Source organism: Trematomus bernacchii, unplaced genomic scaffold (genome assembly GCF_902827165.1).
Source record: "Trematomus bernacchii unplaced genomic scaffold, fTreBer1.1, whole genome shotgun sequence".
NCBI classification, from domain to species: domain Eukaryota; kingdom Metazoa; phylum Chordata; class Actinopteri; order Perciformes; family Nototheniidae; genus Trematomus; species Trematomus bernacchii.
The window spans coordinates 405,053-431,911 of NW_022987774.1; the positions used below are offsets into that span (position 1 = coordinate 405,053).

At 40.7% G+C, this 26,859-nt stretch overlaps 1 protein-coding gene across 1 annotated transcript in view; it reads right to left on the reverse strand.

Moving 5' to 3' along the window:
- Nucleotides 1-6,555: 6,555 nt before the first annotated feature.
- LOC117497073 (scavenger receptor cysteine-rich type 1 protein M130-like) overlaps nucleotides 6,556-26,859 on the reverse strand; it is a 37,209-nt gene continuing 16,905 nt past the window's right edge. Inside the window, exons 6-10 of the mRNA XM_034148946.1 lie at nucleotides 21,572-21,883; nucleotides 19,647-19,928; nucleotides 19,109-19,420; nucleotides 14,099-14,248; nucleotides 6,556-6,668 (exon numbers count right to left, since the gene is read on the reverse strand). Of these exons, the coding sequence (XP_034004837.1) occupies nucleotides 6,556-6,668; nucleotides 14,099-14,248; nucleotides 19,109-19,420; nucleotides 19,647-19,928; nucleotides 21,572-21,883 (1,169 nt within the window). The remainder of the gene's footprint in view (nucleotides 6,669-14,098; nucleotides 14,249-19,108; nucleotides 19,421-19,646; nucleotides 19,929-21,571; nucleotides 21,884-26,859) is intronic.

Here is a 26,859-nt window from a genome sequence, read left to right on the forward strand (position 1 = left end):
GTCTCTACTTTAAAGAGTCCTCTCCTGCTGATGTTCAGGTGTATATCAGTATGTAGTGTCTCTACTTTAAAGAGTCCTCTCCTGCTGATGTTCAGGTGTATATCAGTATGTAGTGTCTCTACTTTAAAGAGTCCTCTCCTGCTGATGTTCAGGTGTATATCAGTATGTAGTGTCTCTACTTTAAAGAGTCCTCTCCTGCTGATGTTCAGGTGTATATCAGTATGTAGTGTCTCTACTTTAAAGAGTCCTCTCCTGCTGATGTCCAGGTGTATATCGGTATGTAGTGTCTCTACTTTAAAGAGTCCTCTCCTGCTGATGTTCAGGTGTATATCAGTATGTAGTGTCTCTACTTTAAAGAGTCCTCTCCTGCTGATGTTCAGGTGTATATCAGTATGTAGTGTCTCTACTTTAAAGAGTCCTCTCCTGCTGATGTTCAGGTGTATATCAGTAAGTAGTGGCTCTACTTTAAAGAGTCCTCTCCTGCTGATGTTCAGGTGTATATCAGTATGTAGTGTCTCTACTTTAAAGAGTCCTCTCCTGCTGATGTTCAGGTGTATATCAGTATGTAATGTCTGTACTTTAAAGAGTCCTCTCCTGCTGATGTTCAGGTGTATATCAGTATGTAGTGTCTCTACTTTAAAGAGTCCTCTCCTGCTGATGTTCAGGTGTATATCAGTATGTAGTGTCTCTACTTTAAAGAGTCCTCTCCTGATGATGTTCAGGTGTATATCAGTATGTAGTGTCTCTACTTTAAAGAGTCCTCTCCTGCTGATGTTCAGGTCAACACACTCTCACTCCCTAAGCGTCCAGGAGCGACGCTTGGTCAGGGTCCCGAGGTGTGCAGTTGGGACGCTCCGAGGCTCCTTCAGCTTCATAAACGGACGCAAATAGGTTTCAACTGATTACAATGTATTCCCATCGGCGTCGGTATTTGACGCTCATGGAAGCACGGCATTCGTTTGTGTCGGAGGCTGTTAAAGGCAATGTGAGCGTCCATTGGATAACGGAGAATTGTACACCCGGAAGTAAGTATTCCCCTTACTGTCGATTGATTTGACAGTGATATCTCCACTACTCATCAACTCAAAAACACCAGATTATCTTGTTAATTAAACGACATTGATAGGTTTTAGTGTGTGTACAATGCTTTTGTCACGTTTTCCCCTTCAATTCTGAGAAACAGGTTGTTTTCTATGAGTTTTGGATGGCCGAAGACATTACATTACCCACAATCCTCTGTAGCAACCATAGACTGTATATTGCAACAGGCAACAGCTTCGGTTCATGTTAATTTACAAACTCTTCAACTACAACCGTAGTTATATTTAAAAACATGTTAGAAGGCCTCACGAAATACTTTAATGTAAATTAAAATGTAAATGTGAAGGAATGTGTGTATATTAACTCTGGAAGTTTTTCCTTGTACGATGTGAGGGTCAAAGGACAGATGATGCCGTTTTTCTCATACTGATATTCCGCTATGCACGCTGGGATTTGGTGTTTATGCGATGTGAAATCCGAAAACATTAAAAAAAAAGAAAAAAAGAAATACATTATTCCGAGTGTGCTTGCTTTTCTCTTTGAAAGTCATCACATAACGGCATTGTAACACACGTTTCGGCTGCATTAAATATTACATATCTGCCGTAGTTAACTCTATGTATAGAGCCCTGATCAGAAGACTTCTAGACAAACAGGAACTGCCCCCAAAACTGAAAACTTGACATGGATCATAAATATATAAGCAATTAAACAACATCTTACATTTCTTTTCACATAATACGTCTCCTTGCAGTATCAACACTAATTCGGCTGACTTTTATATTTGATCCAATTGGTAGATAGGCTGTATTTACACCATAACGGTGCACAGCTGATAGAAAGGGACACCTACTGGTTAAAGCACGTTACTGCATTTTATAATTTTATTATATATACTGTTGCAATATACAGTCTATGGTTGCTACAGAGGATTGTGGGTAATGTAATTCTTCTTGCAACACGTTTTAATGTTTTATTTCTCAAACACAGGTATGATGAGTTGTGTCTGCTGTGGATCGTTTTTACAAAGCAGAGGAATTCCCAGAAACCCTTTTTACATCATCAGTGATGCAATACCTCCTTAGACACTCTCCAGGGGAAACACACACACACACACACACACACACACACACACACACATACCACACACACACACACACCACCACACAGACAGACACAGACAGACACACACACAGACACAACACACACACACACACACACACACACACATACACACACACACACACACAGACACACAGACACACACACACACACACACACACACACACACACATACACAGACACACCACACACACACACACATACCAACACACACACACACACACACACCACACACACACACATACACACACAGACACAGCACACACACACACACACACCACACACACACACACACACACACACACACACATACAAACACACCACACACACAACACACACACACACAACACACAGACACACACACAACACACCACACACACACACAGACACACACACACACACACACACACATCTGCTTTGTGTCTCAGGAAAACAAAAAGCTTTATCTTCATTGAAAAAACGTGGCAGGAAACTGTTTCTGATGTTTCCTGTAAGAAAGAGTGTGTGTGTGTGTGTGTGTGTGTGTGTGTGTGTGTGTGTGTGTGTGTGTGTGTGTATGATGTCAGGGTGTTGACAGGTTTATTTTTATGAATCTGTCACATAAAGCACTTTCCGCTGCAATCAGGTTTTAATGACAAACACAACAAAACCAAATAAAAAACATACTTTCTTAGCTTCTTTGGTTCCTCCTCTTTTACAAAGAGAAAAAGTGGATTTAATTTAGAAATGTTTGGTAAAAATTGATTAATATAAGCTTTAAGAAATTTGACAGAAATCTTTATAAAACAACCTCTAAACAAAAAGAAAACACAAACTGGTTTCAAGCCTGTTCCCATGGAAAGTGTTTAAAGAGGTATTGCATCAAACATTTAACTCCAAAACCCTAAAAATCAAGCCCCCGGACCCCCAGAGGAAATGAAGACCCCCCCTCACTTAACACATGTTCATATGGATAGGATACAGATTTTTTTATATCGTAACCTACGTCCAAAACGTTATATTTGGGTAGCAGATGGGTCTATTATAGAGACCTTTATATATATCTTTATTATATACTTGTGGCAACGCCCCTTGTTTCTTTTATATCTGAATATGATTCACAGAGATGTAGAAATGATATATCATGTATACAATCATTGCATCTGTTTCTGATCATCACATATCTTTTAATTATAATTTAAAAACAGATCTCAGTTTTTTTTAAAGGTACTTTTTTCAGGTTATTATTAGTTAATTGTCTCTTCTACAGCATGTTAGATAGTCAGCGCTGCCCCCTAGCGGCCGACTCTTCACATTACTACAGCACTAACCCCACAATATAAAATACTATATGATGTAAATGCTTTTAAATATTAAATAGGTATTGAATAAATTAAGTATTTGACAAAACAGCATCATATTTATTAGTATAGTATACCTGCTAGGATTCTTACCTGGCTTATTATTTTGCATTTTAAGATTTAGAATATTTCATTTACTTAACAAGTTTTATTTTGGATGTTTCCTAACCTTTTCTATTTTATTTGCATAATATTTGTTTTAATTATTCATGATTTAATTATTAGTATTTTATATTTAGCACCCTGTTAATCATCAATAATAATATATATATATTTTATTTTTATTAAAACAAATACATATTGTATTAATTAACTTTATGAATTATTAAAATATATATATATTTCATAATTGTTTTCTATTTATTACTACTTTTAAATAATTTTATAATTATTACATTATTTAAAATGTATTTTTTTGAACACTTTTTATTATTTAAAGTGGACCTATCATGCTATATTTAAATGATATATTGTAGGGCCATACCTATATAAGGTATATTTATACGTTTCTGTTTTCAAAATACCAAACAGATCATGATTTTAAGCCATGCCTCATTTCGCTCTATTTGTTGTTCTCAGGACTGTTTTTGCAGGGGGCTGATTCTGTGAGCTGCAGCTGACCACGCCCCCCTGCAGGAGAGGGGAGCGCGCTCTGAACAGCTGCTGGGCTGTCAGAAGAGGGGGAGAAAAATAGATCTCCGTCTTCCGTGTTTTATTATAGCCTATTATTATATAGAGTCGTTATTCTTTTTTTTTAAAGCTCAATAAATAACAAAGAAGACCTTTGACCGGCACTTTTCTAATTTTGTCCGGAAGATTTAAACTTTAACGGACATCTTGACCGGCGAAAAACAAACTGAAACTGAAACTCTGCCGTACGGTCCCCTCGTTCCTTGGAAGAGGCGGAGAGGTGGGTGTTTGTCATCTGCTGGTGGACTAACCGGAGAGAATTACAGTGCTTGCCTCGACGGGGAGGGATTGCATTGAATTAAAGCAGCAGGAGCAAACGCTTGCCTTGGGGAGGGAGAATAGCGCCACTTTACTGACGTCAGTAAAGTGTTCAAATCTGGATCAGTCTGTATCAGGTCCGTTGCAGCCCCTTTTTTAGAGATTTGGGTATGGAGGAAAATAGAGAGGGTTGTGTTTTCTGACACTTGGTGAGTTCCCTGGAACACCGGGGACACATATTCATGTAGAAAAGACGTACAAAAGTGCATTTTGCATGATAGGTCCCCTTTAAATAACTATATCGTATTTTTATAATCTTTTTTATTTCATAGGTCTCATTATTATTATCATTGTTGTTGTTGTTGTTGTTGCAGCACCAGAACAAAGTAACACTGTGAATAGACTGAAGCAGCACTTTATTAAAAAGGATATTAAATATACACAGAGGGAACCAGAGGCCTGTACTACGAAGCCGGATTTTCGCTAACTTCAGGGATAACTACGATGCTGGTTCACTTCTTACCGGGGTAGATCTCCATGGTAACTTATGCTGAATGGCAAACCTGCTCCGGAGGAAAATACAGAAAAACCACCGTTGCAGGAAAGACGGCCGGCAAAGATCACCGACTGTGAACGTGAAAATTAATAGAATATCACCTCCCATCTTCAGAGCAATCTGACTATTATAACATTAGCGTTAAGAAAGCTTACTTAAATATCTCTCACAAGTTAACATAAATAACCGGATCAAAGTAACATTACGTACAGTCTGCGGCACTGTGAGTGCAGACGTCGATGTGTCCCATTATCATTCATATCATATCACATCATAATGTATCATATATTTCCTTATCTGAGTCAGCTTCTTGAGCCGTATCTGGCCGTGCAACACTCACAGTGTCACATACTGTATGCAGAAGTATTATTTTAAGCAACACATTAAGTTGATGAAACACTCGAGTCAAATGTAATTAAAGTCAGATCCACTCGTGTCTTAGGGGGCAGTGATATCATAAACCTGTTAATGTACGCGTTCAAAACTTATTTTTTTACCAGCTGTATTCACCTTGCAGGTGCAGCTATGTTGCTTTTATCCTGGATAAAGTGTTTAAGTCATGGATGTTTAAAGTTTAACGCTTGTCCATGTTTTTGATTGTTCAAATGTTGCTAACCCCGCCCCTTTCATGTGAACGCGCACTCAGCCGCACAGAGAAACCCTGGCTTGAGTTACCAAGTTGATAACCAGCGTCGTAGGACAGTTTAGCGAGAGCACGTTTGTTTTGGATTAGGTAAGCCGGGTAGCTCAAACATATCCAGGTTATGTTGAACCGGCTTCGTAGTACAGGCCTCTGGAGGAGAATGTCTTCACTGCATGTCAAGGTCAGCAGTCCTTTCAATTTAAATGTGTAGAGACGTAGAGAGTGTGTGTTCGGATCAGATGTAGTGAGTGTGTGTTCGGATCAGCCGTAGAGAGTGTGTGTTCGGATCAGACGTAGAGTGTGTGTTCGGATCAGACGTAGAGAGTGTGTGTTCGGATCAGACGTAGAGAGTGTGTGTTCGGATCAGAACGTCAAGTGTGTGTTCGGATCAGACGTAGAGAGTGTGTGTTCAGATCAGACGCAGAGAGTGTGTGTTCGGATCAGACGTAGAGTGTGTGTTCGGATCAGACGTAGAGTGTGTGTTCGGATCAGACGTAGAGAGTGTGTGTTCGGATCAGACGTAGAGAGTGTGTGTTCGGATCAGAACGTCAAGTGTGTGTTCGGATCAGACGTAGAGAGTGTGTGTTCAGATCAGACGCAGAGAGTGTGTGTTCAGATCAGACGTAGAGAGTGTGTGTTCGGATCAGACGTAGAGAGTGTGTGTTCGGATCAGAAGTAGAGAGTGTGTGTTCGAATCAGACGTAGAGAGTGTGTGTTCAGATCAGACGCAGAGAGTGTGTGTTCGGATCAGACGTAGAGAGTGTGTGTTCGGATCAGAAGTAGAGAGTGTGTGTTCGGATCAGACGTAGAGAGTGTGTGTTCGGATCAGACGTAGAGAGTGTGTGTTCGAATCAGACGTAGAGAGTGTGTGTTCGGATCAGACGTAGAGAGTGTGTGTGTTCTGATCAGAACGTCACCACTTTGGTTTGTTTGGGTTTGCTTTTCTTCACGGGAACATGAACGTCCTCGTGGTCTGCGCTCATGTTGTTCGCCAGCCAGGGAACCGTCACTGAGTTACCTGCAAAAAAAAACCCAAATAAGACGTGTTCAAATCTCTTATTAAAAATGTCTCCCATTATACTCTTTATCAACAATATATTGTTGATAAAGAGTATTAACAATATATTAAAGAGTATTTCTAAAAATCTGTCATTTATCTGGATTTGTTTAGCCTCTTAAGAACTGGGCCTATTTTTCAGGCCTCAGGCTCGAAAATGACATGCCCAGAATGAATGACTTCTAAATGGGTAAATGAATAATCTTTTTTTATCAAAGCAATGATACACCTGTGAGTTGGCTGTAGAAGTGTCAGAATCAATGTAGATGTTGCTGTGTCAGAGTAAATACAGATGGAACATAGTACAAATGTTTTAATTCTAATCTCCACCTAAAAAAAAACCCCATTACTTATAGTGAAAACCACCCTTGAATGATGGAATAGTAGCCCAGAACCTATAGGGATCCAAACCACAATATATCGTAAGTACCCTGTTTCAAGATAGATGCTAATTTCATGAATTTTTTTTTTTTGAATATTTTGGCACAGGTAGGTCCAGGGGGACTCACCTTTGGGTACATTTGGTTACCATCAGTTCCATTTGCCACACACTGTAAAACTCATTTTATTTCATTGAAATATCACTATAGGTATTCATTCCATCCAAATACAACTGTTTTTGACCTTTTTGGAAAGTTCAGCCTAACATCTATCCCCTTTTTGGACACATGCGTAATGCTGCGCCAGCTGCCAGTCAGACCTATGCATTACGCCGGTGCCGTAATGCGCCGGTGAATTCGGAGTGTACAGATTGTCCATCTTGGGACACTTATGCATTGCTACATAAATTGAGGAGGTTAAAATATTGGCCTTCAAGCAATCTCTTTCATATTTACAACACTTATTCACGAGTGGGATGGGATGTCGGGCACATAATTGCAGCCTCCTAGGCGTGAGCACGCAGGACTTGTGACCTTGTACATTTCAAATACACTGTGTTTGAAATGTACAAGGTCACATCTCCACGATGCCCGGGGCTACATGCATGTGACGATGGATTATTCACCCGGCCTGCTTCATCTCTCGCTACAGCGATTTGTGAAATTGTCCAAATGTCTCCAATTTGACACCACTGAATCCGAGGGTTGGAGGCATGACACGGTTCAAGTGTGGGCTTCCAGTCCCAGTGCATTCTGGAGATATGACCTTGTACATTTGAAACACCCCAGATCCTGCGGTTAAGTATTTGAAGTGTACAGTACACTTCAAATACATGACAGCAGGATCTCAGGTCTGCGATGTGGACAGTACACCTCAAATACATCAGTACACGACCTGTGGTATTTGAAATGTACAAGGTCATATTTCAAACATGGCAAGGGCTACATGCACGTCACTTCGAATTAGTCATCTGTGAGGCCACTATTCTCAGTACACCAACTCTCATGCAAATCGGAGCAATTTTATTTTTGACCTGTTTTTCAGGAACAACATACCCCAGCATCAGCTTCATTTTGGGGTTATGACTTGTCCACTTCACGGACATCATTTTGTGCAGATATGTGTTTGAAGTGGACGCACACTTCAAATACCAGAGACAATATGGTTATGTATTTGAAATGTACAGGCTCTTAACTCCAATATGCCAAGAGCTACATGGAGTCACTGGCTTCCAGTAACTGCTAGAATCCACTTCAAGACACTGGTACTTGCGTACCATGCTGTGAATGGTTCTGGCCCTTCCTACATCCAGGACATGGTTAAACCATACACCCCAGCATGTGCACTCAACTCTGCATCAGCCAAACAGCTCGCTGCACCCGCACTGCGAGGGGGACCCAAGTTCCCATCAGCAAAAACACGTTGGTTTGCTCCCCATTGACATCACGACAGCAGAAAGCTTACACATCTTCCGGCGCAGACTAAAAACTAATCTCTTTCGACTCCACTTCGAGCAATACAATTACTAACAAAGCACTTATATACTAACAAAGGACTGGCTTATCTAAAGCCAGTTGAGTAGCACTTGAAATGTTTTGGCTCTATGAAACCTGATGTACTTATATGATTCTGTTTTCTTCAAGTTTATATCTTCTTGGTCGAATGCACTTATTGTAAGTCGCTTTGGATAAAAGCATCAGCTAAATGCAATGTAATGTAAAAGTAAATTTGAATTAGTCCTCTGTGGGGCCACTGTTCTCAGTACACCAACTCTCATGCAAATCGGAGCAACTTTATTTGAGCTGTTTTTCAGGAAAAGTCATGTCTTCAGTGATGACTTTGCAAAGGTCTAAAAATCAAAGGTTCTCCAATCATCTCCAAAATCGACACACTCAATCCAGGGTCTGGAGGCAGGACACAGTTCAAGTATCAGCTTCCTGGCACATTGCAATGTTGACATATGTCCCTGTCCACTTCAAATACATTTGCAGTGTCTTTTGTATTTGAAGACACTACATAAATGTATTTGAAGTGAACAGTACACTAACAGTGGAAATGCAACATAAACTAGAGAACAAATGAAATGCTTTTTTAGGGACCATATTTGGACTTTTTCATCAGAATTTGACTTTTATTTCCCATAATTTGACTTTCTAGTCAGAATTTGACTTTTTTCTCAGAATTTGACTTTTTTCTCACATTTAGTTTTTCCTCGCAGAATTTTACTTTAAAATTTCTCAGAATTTGACTATTTTCTTGGAATTTGAGCAAGTGTGTGTGTGGGGGGGTGTATGTTTATGCAGGTATATGCCTGTTTGAGTATGTGTGTGTGTGTGTGTGTGTGTGTGTGAGTGTGTTGTTGCATGTATATGTCTGTTTGAGTGTGTGTGTGTGTGTGTGTGTGTGTGTGTGTGAGTGTGTTGTTGCATGTATATGTCTGTTTGAGTGTGTGTGTTTCTGAAGGTAAACGTCTGTTTGTGTGTGTGTGTGTCTGTGTATGTGTGTTTATGCAGATATTTGTATTTTTGTGTGTGTGAGTGAGTGTGTGTGTGCATTTGTGTTTGAGTGTGTGTTTGAGCGTGTGTGTGTGTCTGTGTGCAAGTGTGTGTGTGTGTCTGTTTATCCAGGTATATGTCTGTTTGAGTGTGTGTGTGTGAGTGAGTGTGTGTGTGTGTTTGTGTGTATGTATATGTGTGCATATGAGTGTGTGTGTTTGTTTGCATTAGTGTATATCTGTGTCTTTGAGCATGTGTGTAGGTTTGTGTGTGTGTATGCAGGTATATGTCTTTGTGTGTATATGTGTGCGTATGTGTCTGTGTGTCTGTTTTCACTAGGGTATATGTGTGTTTGAGCATGTGTGTGTTTTTCAAGGTAGATGTCTGTTTGTGTGTGTGTGTGTGTGTGTGTGTGCCTGTGCGTGTGTCCATTTGTGTGTATATGTGTGTGTTTATGTAGGTATATGTCTTTTTGAGTGAGTGTGTTAACGTGTGTTAATGTGTGTTAATGTGTGTGTGTGTCTGTTTGCACTAGTGTATATGTGTGTGTTTGAGTATGTGTGTGCATGTGCGTTTGTGTGTTTCTGAAGGTAAATGTCTGTTTGAGTCTGTGTGTGTGTGCATGTATATGTATCTGTGTGCAAGTGTTTGTCTTTATTCAGGTATGTCTTTTTGAGTGTGAATGTGTATGTTAATGTGTGTGTGTGTGAGTGTGTGTGCATGTTTGTTTCTGCATGTCCAATGTCTTTTGGAGTGTGTGTGTGTGTGTATTTGTGATTGATTGTGTGTGTCTGTTTGAGTGTGTGTGTGTATGTATATGTGTGCATATGTCTGTGTGTGTCTATTTTCACTAGTGAATATGTGTGTTTCTGAAGGTACATCTCTGTTTGAATGTGTGTGTATGTGTGTGTTTGTGTGCAAGTGTGTGTGCATGTGCCTTTGTGTATGTGGTTATAAGTATGTGTGTGTGTGTTTATGTGTGTATGTTATCTTTCGTTATTTATTCAGATATTTCATATATGTGTTAGTACGCTGGTTTATGTGGTCCAAGCAGACATGTGGTATGAGTAAACACCGACACTACGAGGACACTCTGTATTAGCAGGACAGGGTCAGTGTGCTGCTGACTGACAGAGTGGAAGTGTTTCTTGAGAGCTCATACAGTAAAAGTCTCCAAAATCCCACTATTTTACAAAAACAGAACTTGTGTTAAATCTGGGTTTCAATACAGCGCCCCTGCAGTTGTTCTGGGATACTGCAACAGCTCACGAATATTAACACCGTAATTCAGGTTTTTATAAAAAAATCAGTTTTTTTTGCTCTGACACACACTCGGACACACATATACATGCACACACACAAACACACACTCAAACACACTCACACACAAAAAAACACAGCAAAAAAATAAATATATTTTAGTAAAAACATGAATTAATCGGGACATTCTGACTTCAAATCAAAAAGCTCGGGGTTCCGAACCGGCTTACAAGGCAGCGGCCACTGCATATGAAATCCTCACATTTATTTGTGTAGCCCAATATCACAAAACAGGTTGTATCAGTGGGCTTTAGGGATTAAAAACAAACATCATTGTAAACAATAATATTACAGCAAAATAGAAAGACAAGATAGTGTGTAAAACACAAATAGAAAATAAAACAAAATCAAATAAGACACAACAAAAGACAATAAAAATATATAAAACAATAAAATAAAGTACCATAAAATGAAATAAATACCATGTAATGCCAGCTCTAACTTAAGACTTTGGTAAAAAGGAAGGTCTTCAATGCACTCTTAAAAGTTTGGACACTCTGATAAAAGTTTGTTCCGGTCGGCACATGCTCTGACCTATTGGCCAGCTCTGAGCTATCCGGAGGCATGAAACATTTTTTTAAGTGTGATAATTTTGCACTGTGAAGAAACATATTTCCTGAATGAACTGGTGCTTGAATCTTTACTCAGAAATGGACTTTTATCTTCCATTTTGTTGTTTATCGCAGAATTTGACTTTTACATTAAACTCAGATTTAGATTTTTATTTCTCAGAATTTGACTATTTTCCTCTGAATTAATATCAGAATTTTAACTCCGAATAAGATTTTGACTCTTTTTTTCAGAATTTTCCACAAAAACCTGCTTCAAAGACAGAGTAGAATCTAAGAAAAGTCTCACCATGTGGCTCCTCTTGTTGTCCTGCCTCTTCACCCTCCGATCATCTCCAAGATCCTCTCTTATTCAGCGCAGTCTCCACCTCTTCTCTGATCTCCTGCATCTCCTCTCTCCCTCCTCTCTCTCCCATCCTCCCCCTCTCTCTCCAAGTCTCCCTCCTCTCTCTCCCATCCTCCCCCCTCTCTCTCCGTGTCTCCCCCCTCTCTCCCCCAGTCTCCCTCCTCTCCCCATCCCAGGAAGAGGCTGTCCACTCTGCTGCAAATACTGCTGTGGACCTTATTCGCTCTCGCCCATATCGTCATCACTGCAGCTTCTGTCTGAAGTTTAGCGGAGAAACATTTATATTTTAGATGGAATAATTAACATAATAATATTCCATGACATAAAAGGCCATGTCACAATTAACAAGTAAAACAAAATGGTCATATTGTCCCGAAAATCATCAAAATTAAATGTTTTAAATGCCACAAAACATATTTAATAAACTACAAAAAGATAACGTGTTTTTTGTATGTAAAGCAAAATACTTAATCATCAACGCAGAGTCAGTTGGGTTCAGATCAGTGATTTTATTTCTACTTTCAGAATATTTATAATATTTATTTCACTGTTGTTGTGTTTCCTGCTGTTGGAGTCGGCAGGCCTGTATTAATTATTCTGGCAATTAATCAGACTTACTAATTGACCTAACAGAAGCTATTGAGTCTATGTAAGTTTACTGCCAGGCTCGGATCCACCTTGATCAGCAAGGTCTCACCTCTACTAACTTCTGAAGAACCAGGTTCAATTAACTGCTGTTTCAATTCAGGCGACGCACTAAATCCGTCTAAGCGATCCCATAGGATTCTGGTATCTGTAATGAGGTGTGGCCCTGCCTAAGTGTGAGTGTGGCAGTTGTGCAATCTTACCTTAAAGCAGGAGAGGATGCAGATTTATTTTAAGTTATCCCAGTCCAAAAGGGTGGGATGATTTTATTTGAAGAAAATGGTCCACACTTTTACAGGGTTTTTACCTTCTCTCGTTACAATGTGACAATCATACACAAATATTTCATGCTGTGGTAAATTACTAATCAAAAACCTCAATTCACAGTTTACATTTCTTAGTTTCTTTGGTAAATCTTTCTTCAAACTGTCACTCTTCAGTTGCATTAAAAACCTCTTCCGCTGGAATTCAGAGGACAACCCTCATAGACTACCAGGTGTGAAATCAAATACATTAAAATCTCTTCAACTGTCCCACTTCAGTTGTGATATTAAATTCAACAGCCCTCTTCCGTTGGTAATATTCAAATCTAGGAGTACTTACCAAGTTGAGAGAATTTACCAAAATATCCAAACTTGTCTCCTATGGTATGGCCTAAACATATTTTGGGACTCCAGTACTTTTCGGTTGAGTCAGGGGTCTCCTCTCTACAGCCTGCTGTGAGTGAAGACAACTGTCTCCCCTCTGCTAAACAGTGACACCCATAGTGATAAACTATAGGAGGCTTTAAACTACATTTTCCAAAGCACTGACATTTTGGATATATTGTGAGTATAGAACAACATGAAATATAATACATTTTCATTGTGGGTCATACAAGATTATATTTGATTATATGAACTTTCGTTTTAATTATTTAACTCTATATTGAAACCACAACAAAGCCACATTTGGAGAAAACCATCAAATTCTTAAAAAAAACGTAACATTTCGCGGAAAAAGTAAAAATTTGGAGGAAAAAGTCAATATTTGGAGGAAAAAGTCCAAATGTGAGAAATAAGTCAAATTTGGAGAAAGAAATCTAATTCTCAAAAAAAGTTACATTTTGAAATGGCAATGAGGAATTTTGAGGAAAGAGTCAACATTTGAGAGAATAAGTCAAACACTCTGAGAAAAAAGTAAAATGTCGAGAAAAAAGTCAACTTTGGAGAAAATAATAATTTGGAGAACATTTTTTTTATTCTGAGGAAATATTCAAATTTCGAGGAAAAGTCACAATGTGGAAAATAAGTTAAAAATGTTGAGGAAAAAGTCAAAATTTGGAGGAAAAAGTCAAATTGTGAGAATAAAGTAAAAAACTCTTAGAAATAAGTCACATTTTGAGAAATAAGGCATATTTGGAGGAGAAAAAAATCTAATTCTAAAAAGAAAGTTACCTTTTGAGAAAAAGTCAAAATTTAGAGGAAACATCAAAATTGTGAGAAAAATGTCAAAGGTGGTTACCTGAACAGGTAAGAGTCAGGAAGTTGGAAGAGTAACTTGATACTGCACACTCTCCTCAGAGCAGATACAGGACTGGGCACAGTCAGACAGGATCCCCCACACAGGTCTGAATGAGGACTTTCTCTCTCCTACAGAAACAGCAGAGCCACAGTCCAGCTCTCTGCAGGCAACAGCTGCTGCCTCCGAGTCCAGAGAGGGACCCCACTGGTCTCCATTCCCCGTGATGTTTCAGCTCCAGAGCTCCTGAACAGCGACTCTCTCCTCCCACCAGTCTGACCGGCTCTGAAAGAAAAACAAGAGGTCCATCAGAGAAAGAATAAAGTGAGTTTGATGAATGAACCATTACAGCTGTTGGGGAAATATTTTCCTAGGCCCATAACTTTGACCGGGTTGTGCTGGATGTGTTTGGGGGCATGTATTCTGCCTGGGGCCCCCAGAGTGTCTTGCAAGCGCCACTGACTGTAGCTTATGTGCATATGATAATAAAACCTTTGGCATCTTTTACCTGAGCAGGTGAGGCCAACAGCTCTGCCAGTGGAGCAGGTGTTTTCTCATCTGAGGCTGAGCTACAGTCCAGGAGAGCAGACTCATGGCCTCCACACTGGAAACTCTTTGGTCCACATTGGAGCCTCCCTTCTCCATAGAGCGCCCCCTGGAGGACTGAAGGAGCCCCACAGCCCAGCTGCCGGCAGACCACCTGAGCATCCTGCTGGTCAAAGTCAGCCTCACACACTGAAGGACCAGGACGGGTCCAGACTGGTTAGGACTTCACCTCCAGTCTACCTGAGCACAGACTGATCCCATTCACCAGCCTGACAGAGTCTGGAGAGGACAGAAGATAAAACTGAGGTAAAGAAACAGTTCATTTTTTTATTTGTATTGTATGTTATTCTTTATCTTTTATTCTTTGTTATTTATTTAAAAAAATCCAAATTTGAGAAAAAAGTCAAAGCAGCTTACCTGAACAGGTAAGAGTCAGGAAGTTGGAAGAGTAACTTGATACTGCACACTCCCTCAGAGCAGATCCAGACTGAGCACAGTCAGACAGGATCCCCCACACAGGTCTGAATGAGGATATTCTCTCTCCCACAGAAACAGCAGAGCCACAGTCCAGCTCTCTGCAGGCATCATCTGCTGCCTTCAGGGTCCAGGGAGGAAACCCCTTCACTGGTCTCCATTCTCCCTGATGTTTCACCTCCAGGTCTCCTGCACAGCGACTCTCTCCTCCTACCAGCTTAACCTCACCAGGCTCTGAAGAGAAACAAGAGAGTCATCAGAGAGAATAAAGTGAGTTGATGAGAAGCAGCTGAGGCTATCAGCTCTGCCAGGTGAGCAGGTGGTTCTCTCTGAGGCTGAGCTACAAAAAAGTAAAAGTTTGAAAAATAACTGAAATTTTGAGAAATAAATCTAATTCTCCAAAAAAAGTTACATTTTGAGGAAAAGTCAAGATTTCGAGGAAAGGTCAAAGGAACTTACCTGAACAGGTAAGAGACAGGAAGTAGGAAGAGTAACTTGCTGTTGCACACTGCCTCAGAGCAGATCCAGACTCAAACACAGGTAGGACTGATCCCCCACACAGATCTCTCTGAGGACTCCTCTCTCTCTCCCACAGAAACAGCAGAGCCACAATTTAGCTCTCTGCAGGCAACAGCTGCTGCCTTCAGGGTCCAGGGAGAGTTCTTCACTGGTCTCCATTCTCCTCGATGTTTCACGCTTAGAGTTCCTGCACAGCGACTCTCTCCTCCCACCAGTCTGACCTCACCAGGCTCTGAAGAGAAACAAGAGAGTGATCAGAGAGAGAATAAGTGAGTTTGATGAAATGAACCAATCACAGCTGCAGCTCCTCTATTTTATATTCCATTTACATGTATATCAAATTCAAATGCAAAGGTTTTATTGTAATATGCACAAGAGCTACAGGTTAGAAATGACAATTCAGCGGGTTCACACCTGGAGTACTTTTCCCACAATAGTTCATCAGAAACTACGATATATTTGCGTTCACACCAAAAAGGCCCCAGGAACTAAAGTAGTTCAAATTAGTTCATCTGACCCGCTTTTCAGTCCCTGCTCGAGAGCATGCCATTGTATTTGCTCGCTTCGGGCCAGCACACCCGAAGAGATTACTTTGTGAAAGCAGTAGTATTATAGCAACACTAAATAAATCATCGGAGCGGTGGAGTGAGGAGGATGTGTCGGCGCTTCTGGCGATGTTACTCGGAGGACGCGATCCAGAAGCTTCTACTGAAGGCAATGTTCGTGGCTCAGTAAAGTTAGCAGACCTGGAAAACCGTCCACAAGCGCAGTCATGCCTGGAAGGTAAAATATACTACATGCAATGCATTGTTTTAATCTGCACAATACTGGTCTCAGATGTACTTTTATTTGCTCGTATGATCGAGTGAGCAATGCTAGGTTGAATTTGGGTAACACTGTTAGCATGGCCAGAACTGAGCTAGCTAATAACCATCTAGCTAGCTCGCTAGCTATTCTCCGGCCGCTATAAAACGATTGGACTTGTGAATAAGTGTGCAATGTTCTGTAATTTGCTTCACTAACTCATGGCACTAATCGTTTCAGGCGAGGTGTTTCTCTCTGGATTGGAAACTAGTTAGCTTTCCCCTCCGGGATAAAAACATAATATATACGTTAGCAATTAGCATGCTAGCTGGACATAATGCTACCATCTAACAATACATTGTAGTTGCATATAATTTCAAGTCATTTGAAATTGATTGTTATAATTGTACTCAGCCATGTTATGTTAGATGTCAATCCACATACACTGTAAACTACTTCTGGCCTTGAAAGAAGGTTACGCATCTAACTGATGTCCACTAATCCCTATAAAACAAAGTTCAAGCATAACATTAAGCACAAAACAATAAATAAGGGTCACTTTGATATTTATTTTTTATTTGATATTATTTGATCCTATCTTATCTTCTACTTTAACACCTGCATTTTGGTACACTGTCCCCTGCCTGCACATGTCCAATGTTGTCTCTGTTGACAACCCTACTAGGCGATTAATTAAACTGATCTTGTATCTTGCTTATTTCTCCTTAGGAAAGCGGGCACGGGATGACAGCTTCCTGGACACCCATCATGGCGATGGGACCGCCGTGCCATGTTCAGCAAGGAGAATGAGGACCTGCGTGCCAAGGAGATGCAATGACGAACGGCTGCTGCATTCACACAAGGCCCAGGAATCGGACGACCAGCTGCTCATGGTTGATTGCAGCGCCATGCTGACTCGGCGGTGCCAGGTGGAGGTGTCAGCGCGCCAGGTGAAGCAACAAAATACCTTTCAGGCTGGCTTCTGGCAGTGCTAAGTGAGCTGATTAAATCCAACAGGCCTTCAATAAAAAAATTAAGAAAAACTTGTCGTCGTTGATAAACTGTACAATGACTTTTTGGGAGGCGTGTGGTGCAGTGGTCTGGTGCGTTGGTGTTCGGATCAGGGGAGCACAGGTTCAAACCCCACTGCAGGTCAGCATGTGGTTGATGTCCCTGGGCAAGACACTTCACCCCAAATTGCCTACACCTGGGACAGTTAATTTTTGTAATATTGTGATTATATATATGCCACTGTTATTAATACTGACACTTCACTTTGCACTAAGGTGTGTCTGCTGCTGAGCCTACCTATTGTTATTATTATATATATATATATGTTTTGATACTACTGACACTTTATTTGATATTGAAAATGTTAACTTCTATTTACATGCATACGACACACCTGGGACAGCGTGATGCTGTTATTGATATTGTCTTGAGTGTGCAATAAAAGAAACCTACATGGCGATTAGACAGAGCCTGTATCTTACATTTTTCATTACATTTCATGTAACTAAGCTTGCTTATTTCTCCTCTGACACTTTATCTTTACAGTGACCTGTGTAGCATCCTATACATCACATGTAAGTGATTATTCTGATACCATCATGTTTCATCGGTTATAAACTGGCGAAGCTTTATTTATTGTGGCTTTCAAAAAGATAATTTCATTGTATTTCAAATGGCGTCCAACACAAGCACTATTTATTTATAGAAAGAGAAATGGTTAAGTTTGTTATTACCAGTGTTGTGAGTTCAATATTTTTAATTAATTATAGTAAGGGAAGGAGTTAGTGCAGTGAGTTTCAGAGCAGTGTAATAATTATTTGACCTAAAACTAAATGTTTTTATGAACATGACATGGGGATTTGCTAACTTTTGATTTCCCCCATTTTACACGACACAAATGGAGGCCACTATGGGCCAAAACTAACACGTAGGTTTCTGTAGGGTTCATGGCAGACGGATGCAGTTGCTCTCAGTTGGATATATAATAAAGGTGTGTAACTGCTGAGCCTATTTAGTGTCCATACGACACACCTGGCACAGTTTATTCATTTCACACGTAGCGTAGCGCGTGCATGTCGTCGTCCAATCCTTTTGTCAATCCTTCTTAACCGCCTTCGTTCCGAATCAGCATTGCTATTGCATTTGACTGGTCGACGATCTGTATTTGTGTTTGCTTAAATAACTCAGACGAAGCTCATGTCTGAGGTCGGAAGGTAAACAGACGCCATATACAGCAGGTGGGCGCGGCAGTATACGCGCAAGGTTTTTCTTCTTCTTTTTCTCTCGTTTTTTTGGCGGATTGCAACTTTAAGGTGCATACCGCCACCTACTGTACTCGCCGTGAAGTGGTTTGCGGCCTGCCAGTAAACCCAAAGCAGAAGAAGAAGAAGTGACGTCAGCGGTTCATTTGCCTAATCCACCCCCAGGAACTAATTTTGGTGTGAACGCGATCTGCTTTAGTTCATCAGAACTAAAAGAGTTCTGATGAACTAAAGTTCTCATGAACTATTGTGGGAAAAGTACTTGGTGTGAACGCGCCTAATGAGACATTTTGAGGAAAAAGTCAACATTTGTGGAAAAAGTCAAAAACTTGAGAAAAAAGTCAACTTTGGTGGACAAAATCAAATTCTAAAAGAAAAGTAAAATTTTGAAATAAGTTTATATACATCTAAATACAATATGATATGTACAAGAACAGAATTTTGAAATTAAATAATGTACATTAAGACAAAATTAAAAACTGTTTATTGCGGTGATAACTATTCATATAAATAAGTAAATAAGTAGAACCTGAGCAGGTGAGGCCAACAGCTCTGCCAGGTGAGCAGGTGTTTCTCTCTGAGGCTGAGCTACAGTCCAGGAGAGCAGACTCATTGCCTCCACACTGGAACTCTTTGGTCCACATTGGAGCCTCCCCTTCTCCATAGAGCGCCCCCTGGAGGACTGAAGGAGCCCCACAGCCAAGCTGCCTGCAGACCACCTGAGCATCCTGCTGGTCAAAGTCAGCCTCACACACTGAGGACCAGGACGGGTTAGACTGGTTAGACTTCACCTCCAGTCTACCTGAGCAGAGACTGGTCCCATTCACCAGCCTGACAGAGTCTGGAGAGGACAGAAGATAAAACTGAGGTAAAGAAACAGTTACTTTTTTAAATTGTTATTGTATTTTATCCTTTATCTTTTATTTCCATTTTCTTATTTGTTATTTGTTATTTATTTAAAAAAATTTGAGAACAAAATCCAATTCTAAAAAAAAAGTTAAATTTGGAGGAAAAAGTCAAAATTCCAGGAATAGTCAAATTCTGAGAAAAAAGTCAAAGCAGCTTACCTGAACAGGTAATAGTCAGGAAGTTGGACGAATAACTTGATACTACACACTCCCTCAGAGCAGATCCAGACCGAGCACAGTCAGACAGGATCCCCCACACAGGTCTGAATGAGGAATTTCTCTCTTCTACAGAAACAGCAGAGCCACAGTCCAGCTCTCTGCAGGCATCATCTGCTGCCTCCAGAGTCCAGAGAGGGACCCACACTGGTCTCCATTCCCCGTGATGTTTCAGCTCCAGAGCTCCTGAACAGCGACTCTCTCCTCCCACCAGTCTGACCGGCTCTGAAGAAAAACAAAAGAGTCATCAGAGAAAGAATAAAGTGAGTTTGATGAAATGAACCAATTACAGCTGTTGGGGAAATATTTTCCTAGGCCCATAACTTTGACCCGGTTGTGCTGGATGTGTTTGGGGGCATGTATTCTGCCTGGGGCCCCCAGTGTGTCTTGCAGCGCCACTGACTGTAACTTATGTGCATATTATAATAAAACCTTTGAATCTTCTACCTGAGCAGGTGAGGCCAACCGCTCTGCCAGGTGAGCAGGTGTTTCTCTCTGAGGCTGAGCTACAGTCCAGGAGAGCAGACTCATTGCCTCCACACTGGAACTCTTTGGTCCACATTGGAGCCTCCCCTTCTCCATAGAGCGCCCCCTGGAGGACTGAAGGAGCCCCACAGCCAAGCTGCCTGCAGACCACCTGAGCATCCTGCTGGTCAAAGTCAGCCTCACACACTGAGGACCAGGACGGGTCAGACTGGTTAGACTTCACCTCCAGTCTACCTGAGCACAGACTGATCCCATTCAGCAGCCTGACAGAGTCTGGAGAGGACAGAAGATAAAACTGAGGTAAAGAAACAGTTACTTTTTAATTTTTTGTGTATTTTATGCTTTCTCTTTTATTTCTATTTTCATATTTTTTATCTATTTAAAAATCCAAAATTTCAGTCAAATCTCCCGAAAAAAAGTAAACATTTGAGAAATAAGTCAAATTTGGCAAACAAAATCTAATTCTAAAAAAAGTGTCAAAGTCAAAGGAGCTTACCTGAACAGGTAAGAGTCAGGAAGTAGGAAGAGTAACTTGCTGTTGCACACTGCCTCAGAGCAGATCCAGACTCAATACAGGTAGGACTGATCCCCCACACAGATCTCTCTGAGGACTCCTCTCTCTCTCCCACAGAAACAGCAGAGCCACAGTTTAGCTCTCTGCAGACAACAGCTGCTGCCTTCAGGGTCCAGGGAAGTGCCACACTGGTCTCCATTCTCCTCGATGTGTCACGCTTAGAGTTCCTGCACAGCGACTCTCTCCTCCCACCAGTCTGACCTCATCAGGCTCTGAAGAGAAACGAGAGTGATCAGAGAGAGAATAAAGTGAGTTTGATTAAATGAACCAATCACAGCTGCAGCTCCTCTATTTTATATTCCATTTACATGTATATCATATTCAAATGCAAAGGTTTTATTGTAATATGCACATGAGCTACAGGTTAGAAATGACAATGAGACATTTTGAGGAAAAAGTCAACATTTTGAGGAAAAAGTCAAATTACGAGAAAAAAGGCAACATTTGTGGAAAACGTCAAAAACTTGAGAAAAAAGTCAAATTTGTGAAAGAAGTCTATATACATCTAAATACAATATGATATGTACAAGAACAGAATTTTGAAATAAAAAAATGTACATTAAGACAAAATTAAAACTGTTTATTGCGGTGATAACTATTCATATAAATAAGTAAATAAGTAGATTGCAAGATGAGACTTCTTGCTTATAGATTGTATATAGGCTTCTTGAGGTTATTTCTATTTATGTATTTTATTATATATGTTTCATTGTTGGAGGAGTTCCGGTCAGGAGAATTTCATTGCCATTTCTACATTGTAGCTTATGTGCATATGATAATTAAACCTTTGAATCTTTGAATCTTCTACCTGAGCAGGTGAGGCCAACAGCTCTGCCAGGTGAGCAGGTGTTTCTCTCTGAGGCTGAGCTACAGTCCAGGAGAGCAGACTCATTGCCTCCACACTGGAACTCTTTGGTCCACATTGGAGCCTCCCCTTCTCCATAGAGCGCCCCCTGGAGGACTGAAGGAGCCCCACAGCCAAGCTGCCTGCAGACCACCTGAGCATCCTGCAGGTCAAAGTCAGCCTCACACACTGAGGACCAGGACGGGTTAGACTGGTTAGACTTCACCTCCAGTCTACCTGAGCACAGACTGGTCCCATTCACCAGCCTGACAGAGTCTGGAGAGGACAGAATATACAACTGAGGTAAAGAAACAGTTACTTCTATAATTGTTATTGTATTTTATTCTTTATCTTTTATTTCTATTTTCTTATTTGATATTTATTTAAAATTCAAATTTGAGAAAAAAGTACAATTTTGAGGAAAAAGATAAATGTTTAGAAATTAGTCAAATTTGGAGAAAAAGAAAATCAAAATTTGGAGAAAAAATCTAAATTTCAGAAAAAAATCTAAATTTGGAGAAAGAAGTGACATTTTGAGAAACAAGTGAAATTTTAAAAAGTCAAAATTTGGAGGGAAAAGTCAAAGGAGCTTACCTGAACAGGTAAGAGTCAGGAAGTGGGAAGAGGAACTTGCTGCTGCACAATTCCTCAGAGCAGATCCATACTGAACACAGGCAGGTCTGATCCTCCAAACGGATCTCTTTGAGGACGCCTTTCTTTCTCCTACAGAAACAGCAGAGCCACAGTCCAGATCTCTGCAGAGAACACCTGCTGCCTTCAGGGTCCAGGGAGAGCTCTTCACTGGTCTCCATTCTCCTCGATGTTTCACCTCCAGTTCTCCTGCACAGCGACTCTCTCCCCTCACCAGTCTGACCTCATGAGGCTCTGAAGAGAAACAAGAGAGAGAATAAATTGAGTTTGATGAAATGAACCAATCACAGCTGCAGCTCCTCTATTTTATATGCTATTTACATGTTTATCATATTCAAATGCAAAGCTTTTATTGTCGTATGCACATGAGCTACAGGTTAAAAATGGCAATAAAGAATTTTGAGAAAAAATCAAAAAATTGAGGAAAAAGTCAACTTTAGAGAAAAAAGTCAGCTTTAGAGAAATGAACGGGTTAGACTGGTTAGAGTTCACCTCCTGTCTACCTGAGCACAGACTGGTCCCATTCGCCAGCCTGACAGAGTCTGGAGAGGACAGAAGATAAAACGAGGTAAAGAAACAGAATAAAAAATACAGCTCTGTAAAATATTAAGAGACCACTCCATCCAAATGTTCTTAACCTGTTGAGCCCCAAGCCTGTTTTTCAGGTCTCAGGCTCGAAATGACATGCCCAGAATAAATGACTATATCTTCACTTCTAAAAGGGGTAAATTAATAATCTTTTTTCTCAAAGCAATGACACACCTGTGAGTTGGATGTAGGAGAGTCATAATCAATATAGATCTGTTTATTTTAAAGTAAATTCAGATTGAACATAGTAAAACAATTTAAATTATAGTTTCCGTCCAAAAAAAACCCATTACTTATAGTGAAAACCACCCTTGAATGATGGGATAGTAGACAAAAACATTTAGGAATCCAAAACTAAGCACTGAAATCCTGGTCCACTCATTGATTACTGCAATGCACTTCTGACTTGCCTTCCCATCAAACGCCTCAATAGACTACATATCCGACAGTCTGATTCCATAACAACATTCAAAACCCAACTCAAAATCCACCTGTTCAAACTGGCATTGTTATTATAGAAAAAAACTCCACCTCTGGGGTCATTTGGGTCTGTTTGCCATATCTTTGGAACCCATTGGTCGATTTTGGTGATTGACACCTCTTTTGAACCGTTAGAGCAAATAGAATCGAGGGGAGGTTCCTAAATCCATCTAAACATTACAATTGAGGATTGAGTGTGATGCGCACGTACGCCGGCGGGGACAAACACATACAGTAAAACCAGAGAAACTGATAATGCCTCAGTGGTCTCTTAATTTTTTTCAGAGCTGTATCATGAAACAATATTTCAGAGAATCAAACTGGACTCAGTTCCAACATTAGTTCCTCTTAACAGCAGATCTTTAAATGGGCTACTGGTTCTGCCTCTCTTCATGGCACAATGGGGAAAGCAGTAGTAAGGTATGACCGAGGGTACGTACTGTGAACAGCATATTTCATTTAATTATGATTATTTGTATTCTTTATTTATTATTATTTTTATTTTATTTAGTATTTTATTTTACTTTTTTAAGTTTCTTTTATTTATTTAATTATTTATTTCCAAAATTGTCATAAATGACCCCGGATTCTGATTGCTCTGCATGTCTCCTTATTACACAAGCATCTCTAACTGAAGTTACCTACTGTAACTCCAGCTTCTATGAGTATTGGCGTAGCCCTCTAAGGCTATCGCTATTGGGTAATCCCCCTGCGCACCCGCGCAGCACTGAAACACTTGTAGTCCACGCCCGCCCGCAAGGTGGGCTCCCTTCCGGTATAAATAGGAAGGAGGCCCGACAATCTGCTCCCACAAAAAACAACTTTTCTTCAGCTATTCGTGGAGCCAGTGGGGCCCAGAACTTAGAGGGCTACGCCAATACTCATAGAAGCTGGAGTTTTCGCCATATACGAAATAGAACATGTGTGTGTGTGTGTGTGTGTGTGTGTGTGTGTGTGTGTGTGTGTGTGTGTGTGTGTGTGTGTGTGTGTGTGTGTGTGTAGTAATAATCACTTTCCACTTTGACAGACTTGGAGCTGAATGTGTGTGTGATGTGTTTTAAAGAGAGAGAGAGGGGGAGAGAGAGAGAGAGAGAGAGAGAGAGAGAGAGAGAGAGAGAGAGAGAGGGAGAGAGAGGGTGATGTAGTTTTTTGGATGGATGCAGGATGGACTCACCTTGAGCGAAACTCAGACTGAGCGAGCAGAGCAGGAGGAGAGGAATCATCTCAACAACCTGCACAGAAACAGAGAAGAGGAAGTGATATCGTTTATAAAAGGAGAAATATATCAACTCCTGATCGGTGTTGTGCAAACACAGGAAGAGAATTAAGTACTTTGACCCAATTCTGATATTTAAGTGTTATGACCTGGCTCAAAAGGCCACAACAAAGAGGAGACACACCATGTCAACGGTTTAACAAAAGATGTTTATTAAAGCAAATAGTCCAAATTAGCCAAATTAATTAAGTGCAAAACCCAAATGAAGTATGAGGTGTGGATGTCAGTGGTATCAGTAGTGTAAGTGCAGGGTGAGGATTGCATGGACATGTATGAGTGTGAGAGTGTTGAAGTGCACAAAGTAAAGCAACTAAAGTAAAGTACATATACTCAACAAAACCGGAGGTCTGTTGGGAAAAGCAGAGAGAGCACAGAGAGGAGCAGAGAGGCTTTAAATAGCTGCAGGACACCAGACCCAGGTGCCCTGAGTTACTACAATCAACACAGCCCAACAGGACAGCCACACCCTCTCTAATGACCCACAGGGGCATCACATTAAGCAAAACTTTAAAGGTCAACTATAATGCAAAATCCTCTTATTCATGTCTGTTCTACATCAACATGTGTCCCTCTGTGTTAAGAGATTCTGAAAGTGTCAGGAACAAAGACCCCTCTCTTTCTGTCCTGATCCATCTTTATAAAAACCTGTCTGAAAATCCGCTGATCAGATTTTGGTCTATATATAGAGTATATTGTTGCTCTAGCGCTCTTTTGTAATACTTAAAACGAAAGTTAATTATAATCAGATATAATCAATTATATGCTTGTATAACCCACAATGAAAATGCTTCATATTTTATGGTTTTCTATATTTACAGTATAAACAAAACACAAGTGGTTTGTTAAAGGTCCCATGTCATGGCCATTTCTACTGATCATAATTCCATTGTTGAGGTCTACTAAAATAGATTTACATTGTTCAATGTTCCAAACTCACATTGGTTTCTCATACAGCATCTCTGTATAGTATGTGTATTCACTCTCTGTCCTAAACGGCTTGTTGGAGCTCCTGCCCCCCCCTCCCTGTGAGCCCAGTGTGCTCTGATTGGTCACGCGACGTGAGAGGCTCGTTGCAGCTGCGAGGAGCAGAGGAGCAGCGAGACAGGCTTCCTTGTCGGCGATACAGATACAGCGAGAACAAGCTAAACTCATCCTGAGCACACACAAACACTCACAGCCGAAGTAAAAACAATAAGTGTGGCTTGATATTGAGTAAGAAAAAGCTTTATAACGCTGTGAGCATGGGTCTGCGGAGAGCATTTCTCCGCGATCCCAACGAGTCCCGAAAAACGTTTACCCATTTAAACAGTCGTGGTAGATACCTTGTTTGTTTTAAACATCATAAATACACAAACAACAATGAATACTTACAGGTTGTGTACCCGAATCTCCCGCTGGTCCAAACAAAGTAGGAACAGCATCGTTCTTCAGTGCCCTACGCTGTACATATCCGGCATGAATCCTGAAAGGTTTTGGGAAGCTTTGTTTCGTGAAAGGCTGGCAGAGGGTGCGGCCATAGCTCTGGGCATGGCTACTGGGTATCCCTACGTAGTGATACCCAGGAAGTAAACAATGGAAAATGAGAAATCTCCAACGAGGCGTTTTGGGGAGGTCTTTTCTGTGTTAGAGTTTTACTCGCTACAGGGTGTACTTTGAAGGGTTTTTGACTCTGCAGACCTTTACATGCATAAAAACCTTCATAACACACAAGGGGACGGGTAACAACCGGAAAAGCATGACATGGGACCTTTAAATTGAGTGTGTAAGGCCTATTATGGTTTATGGGTGTCACTCATAAGAGAGGAGAGACAGTTTCTTCCCTCGTCCCTCACAGCAGTACACAGGGATGGGGGCTCCTGACTTAAGGAGAAATAGACTGAGGCCCCAAAAAGGTGTTTATGCCATAGCCGAGAATAATATTTTCCAGTCCTGCAGAGTAGAGGTCATGACCTTTTTACACAAACATGGGAAGGTGTGTCTTATGCCATAGCCATAGAATATGTCTGGACAAGTCCAGTCCTGTACATCAGAGGATGCTCTCTCCTGGTAAAACTATCTACCTGGAGAGTTGGGTTTTTCCTCTGTAAAGGCTCTCTCAAACTTGGTAAATATCGCTTGAATTTCTTTGTTGAATACGGAGTGAATTTCTTTGTTGAAAGCTGAATGAATTGATGTGAATTGATGTGTGTTGAACGTTTAGTACCCTGCCACCTGTGAGGAAAGGTCCTCCGAATTCATGCGGGACTAGAGGTGTATA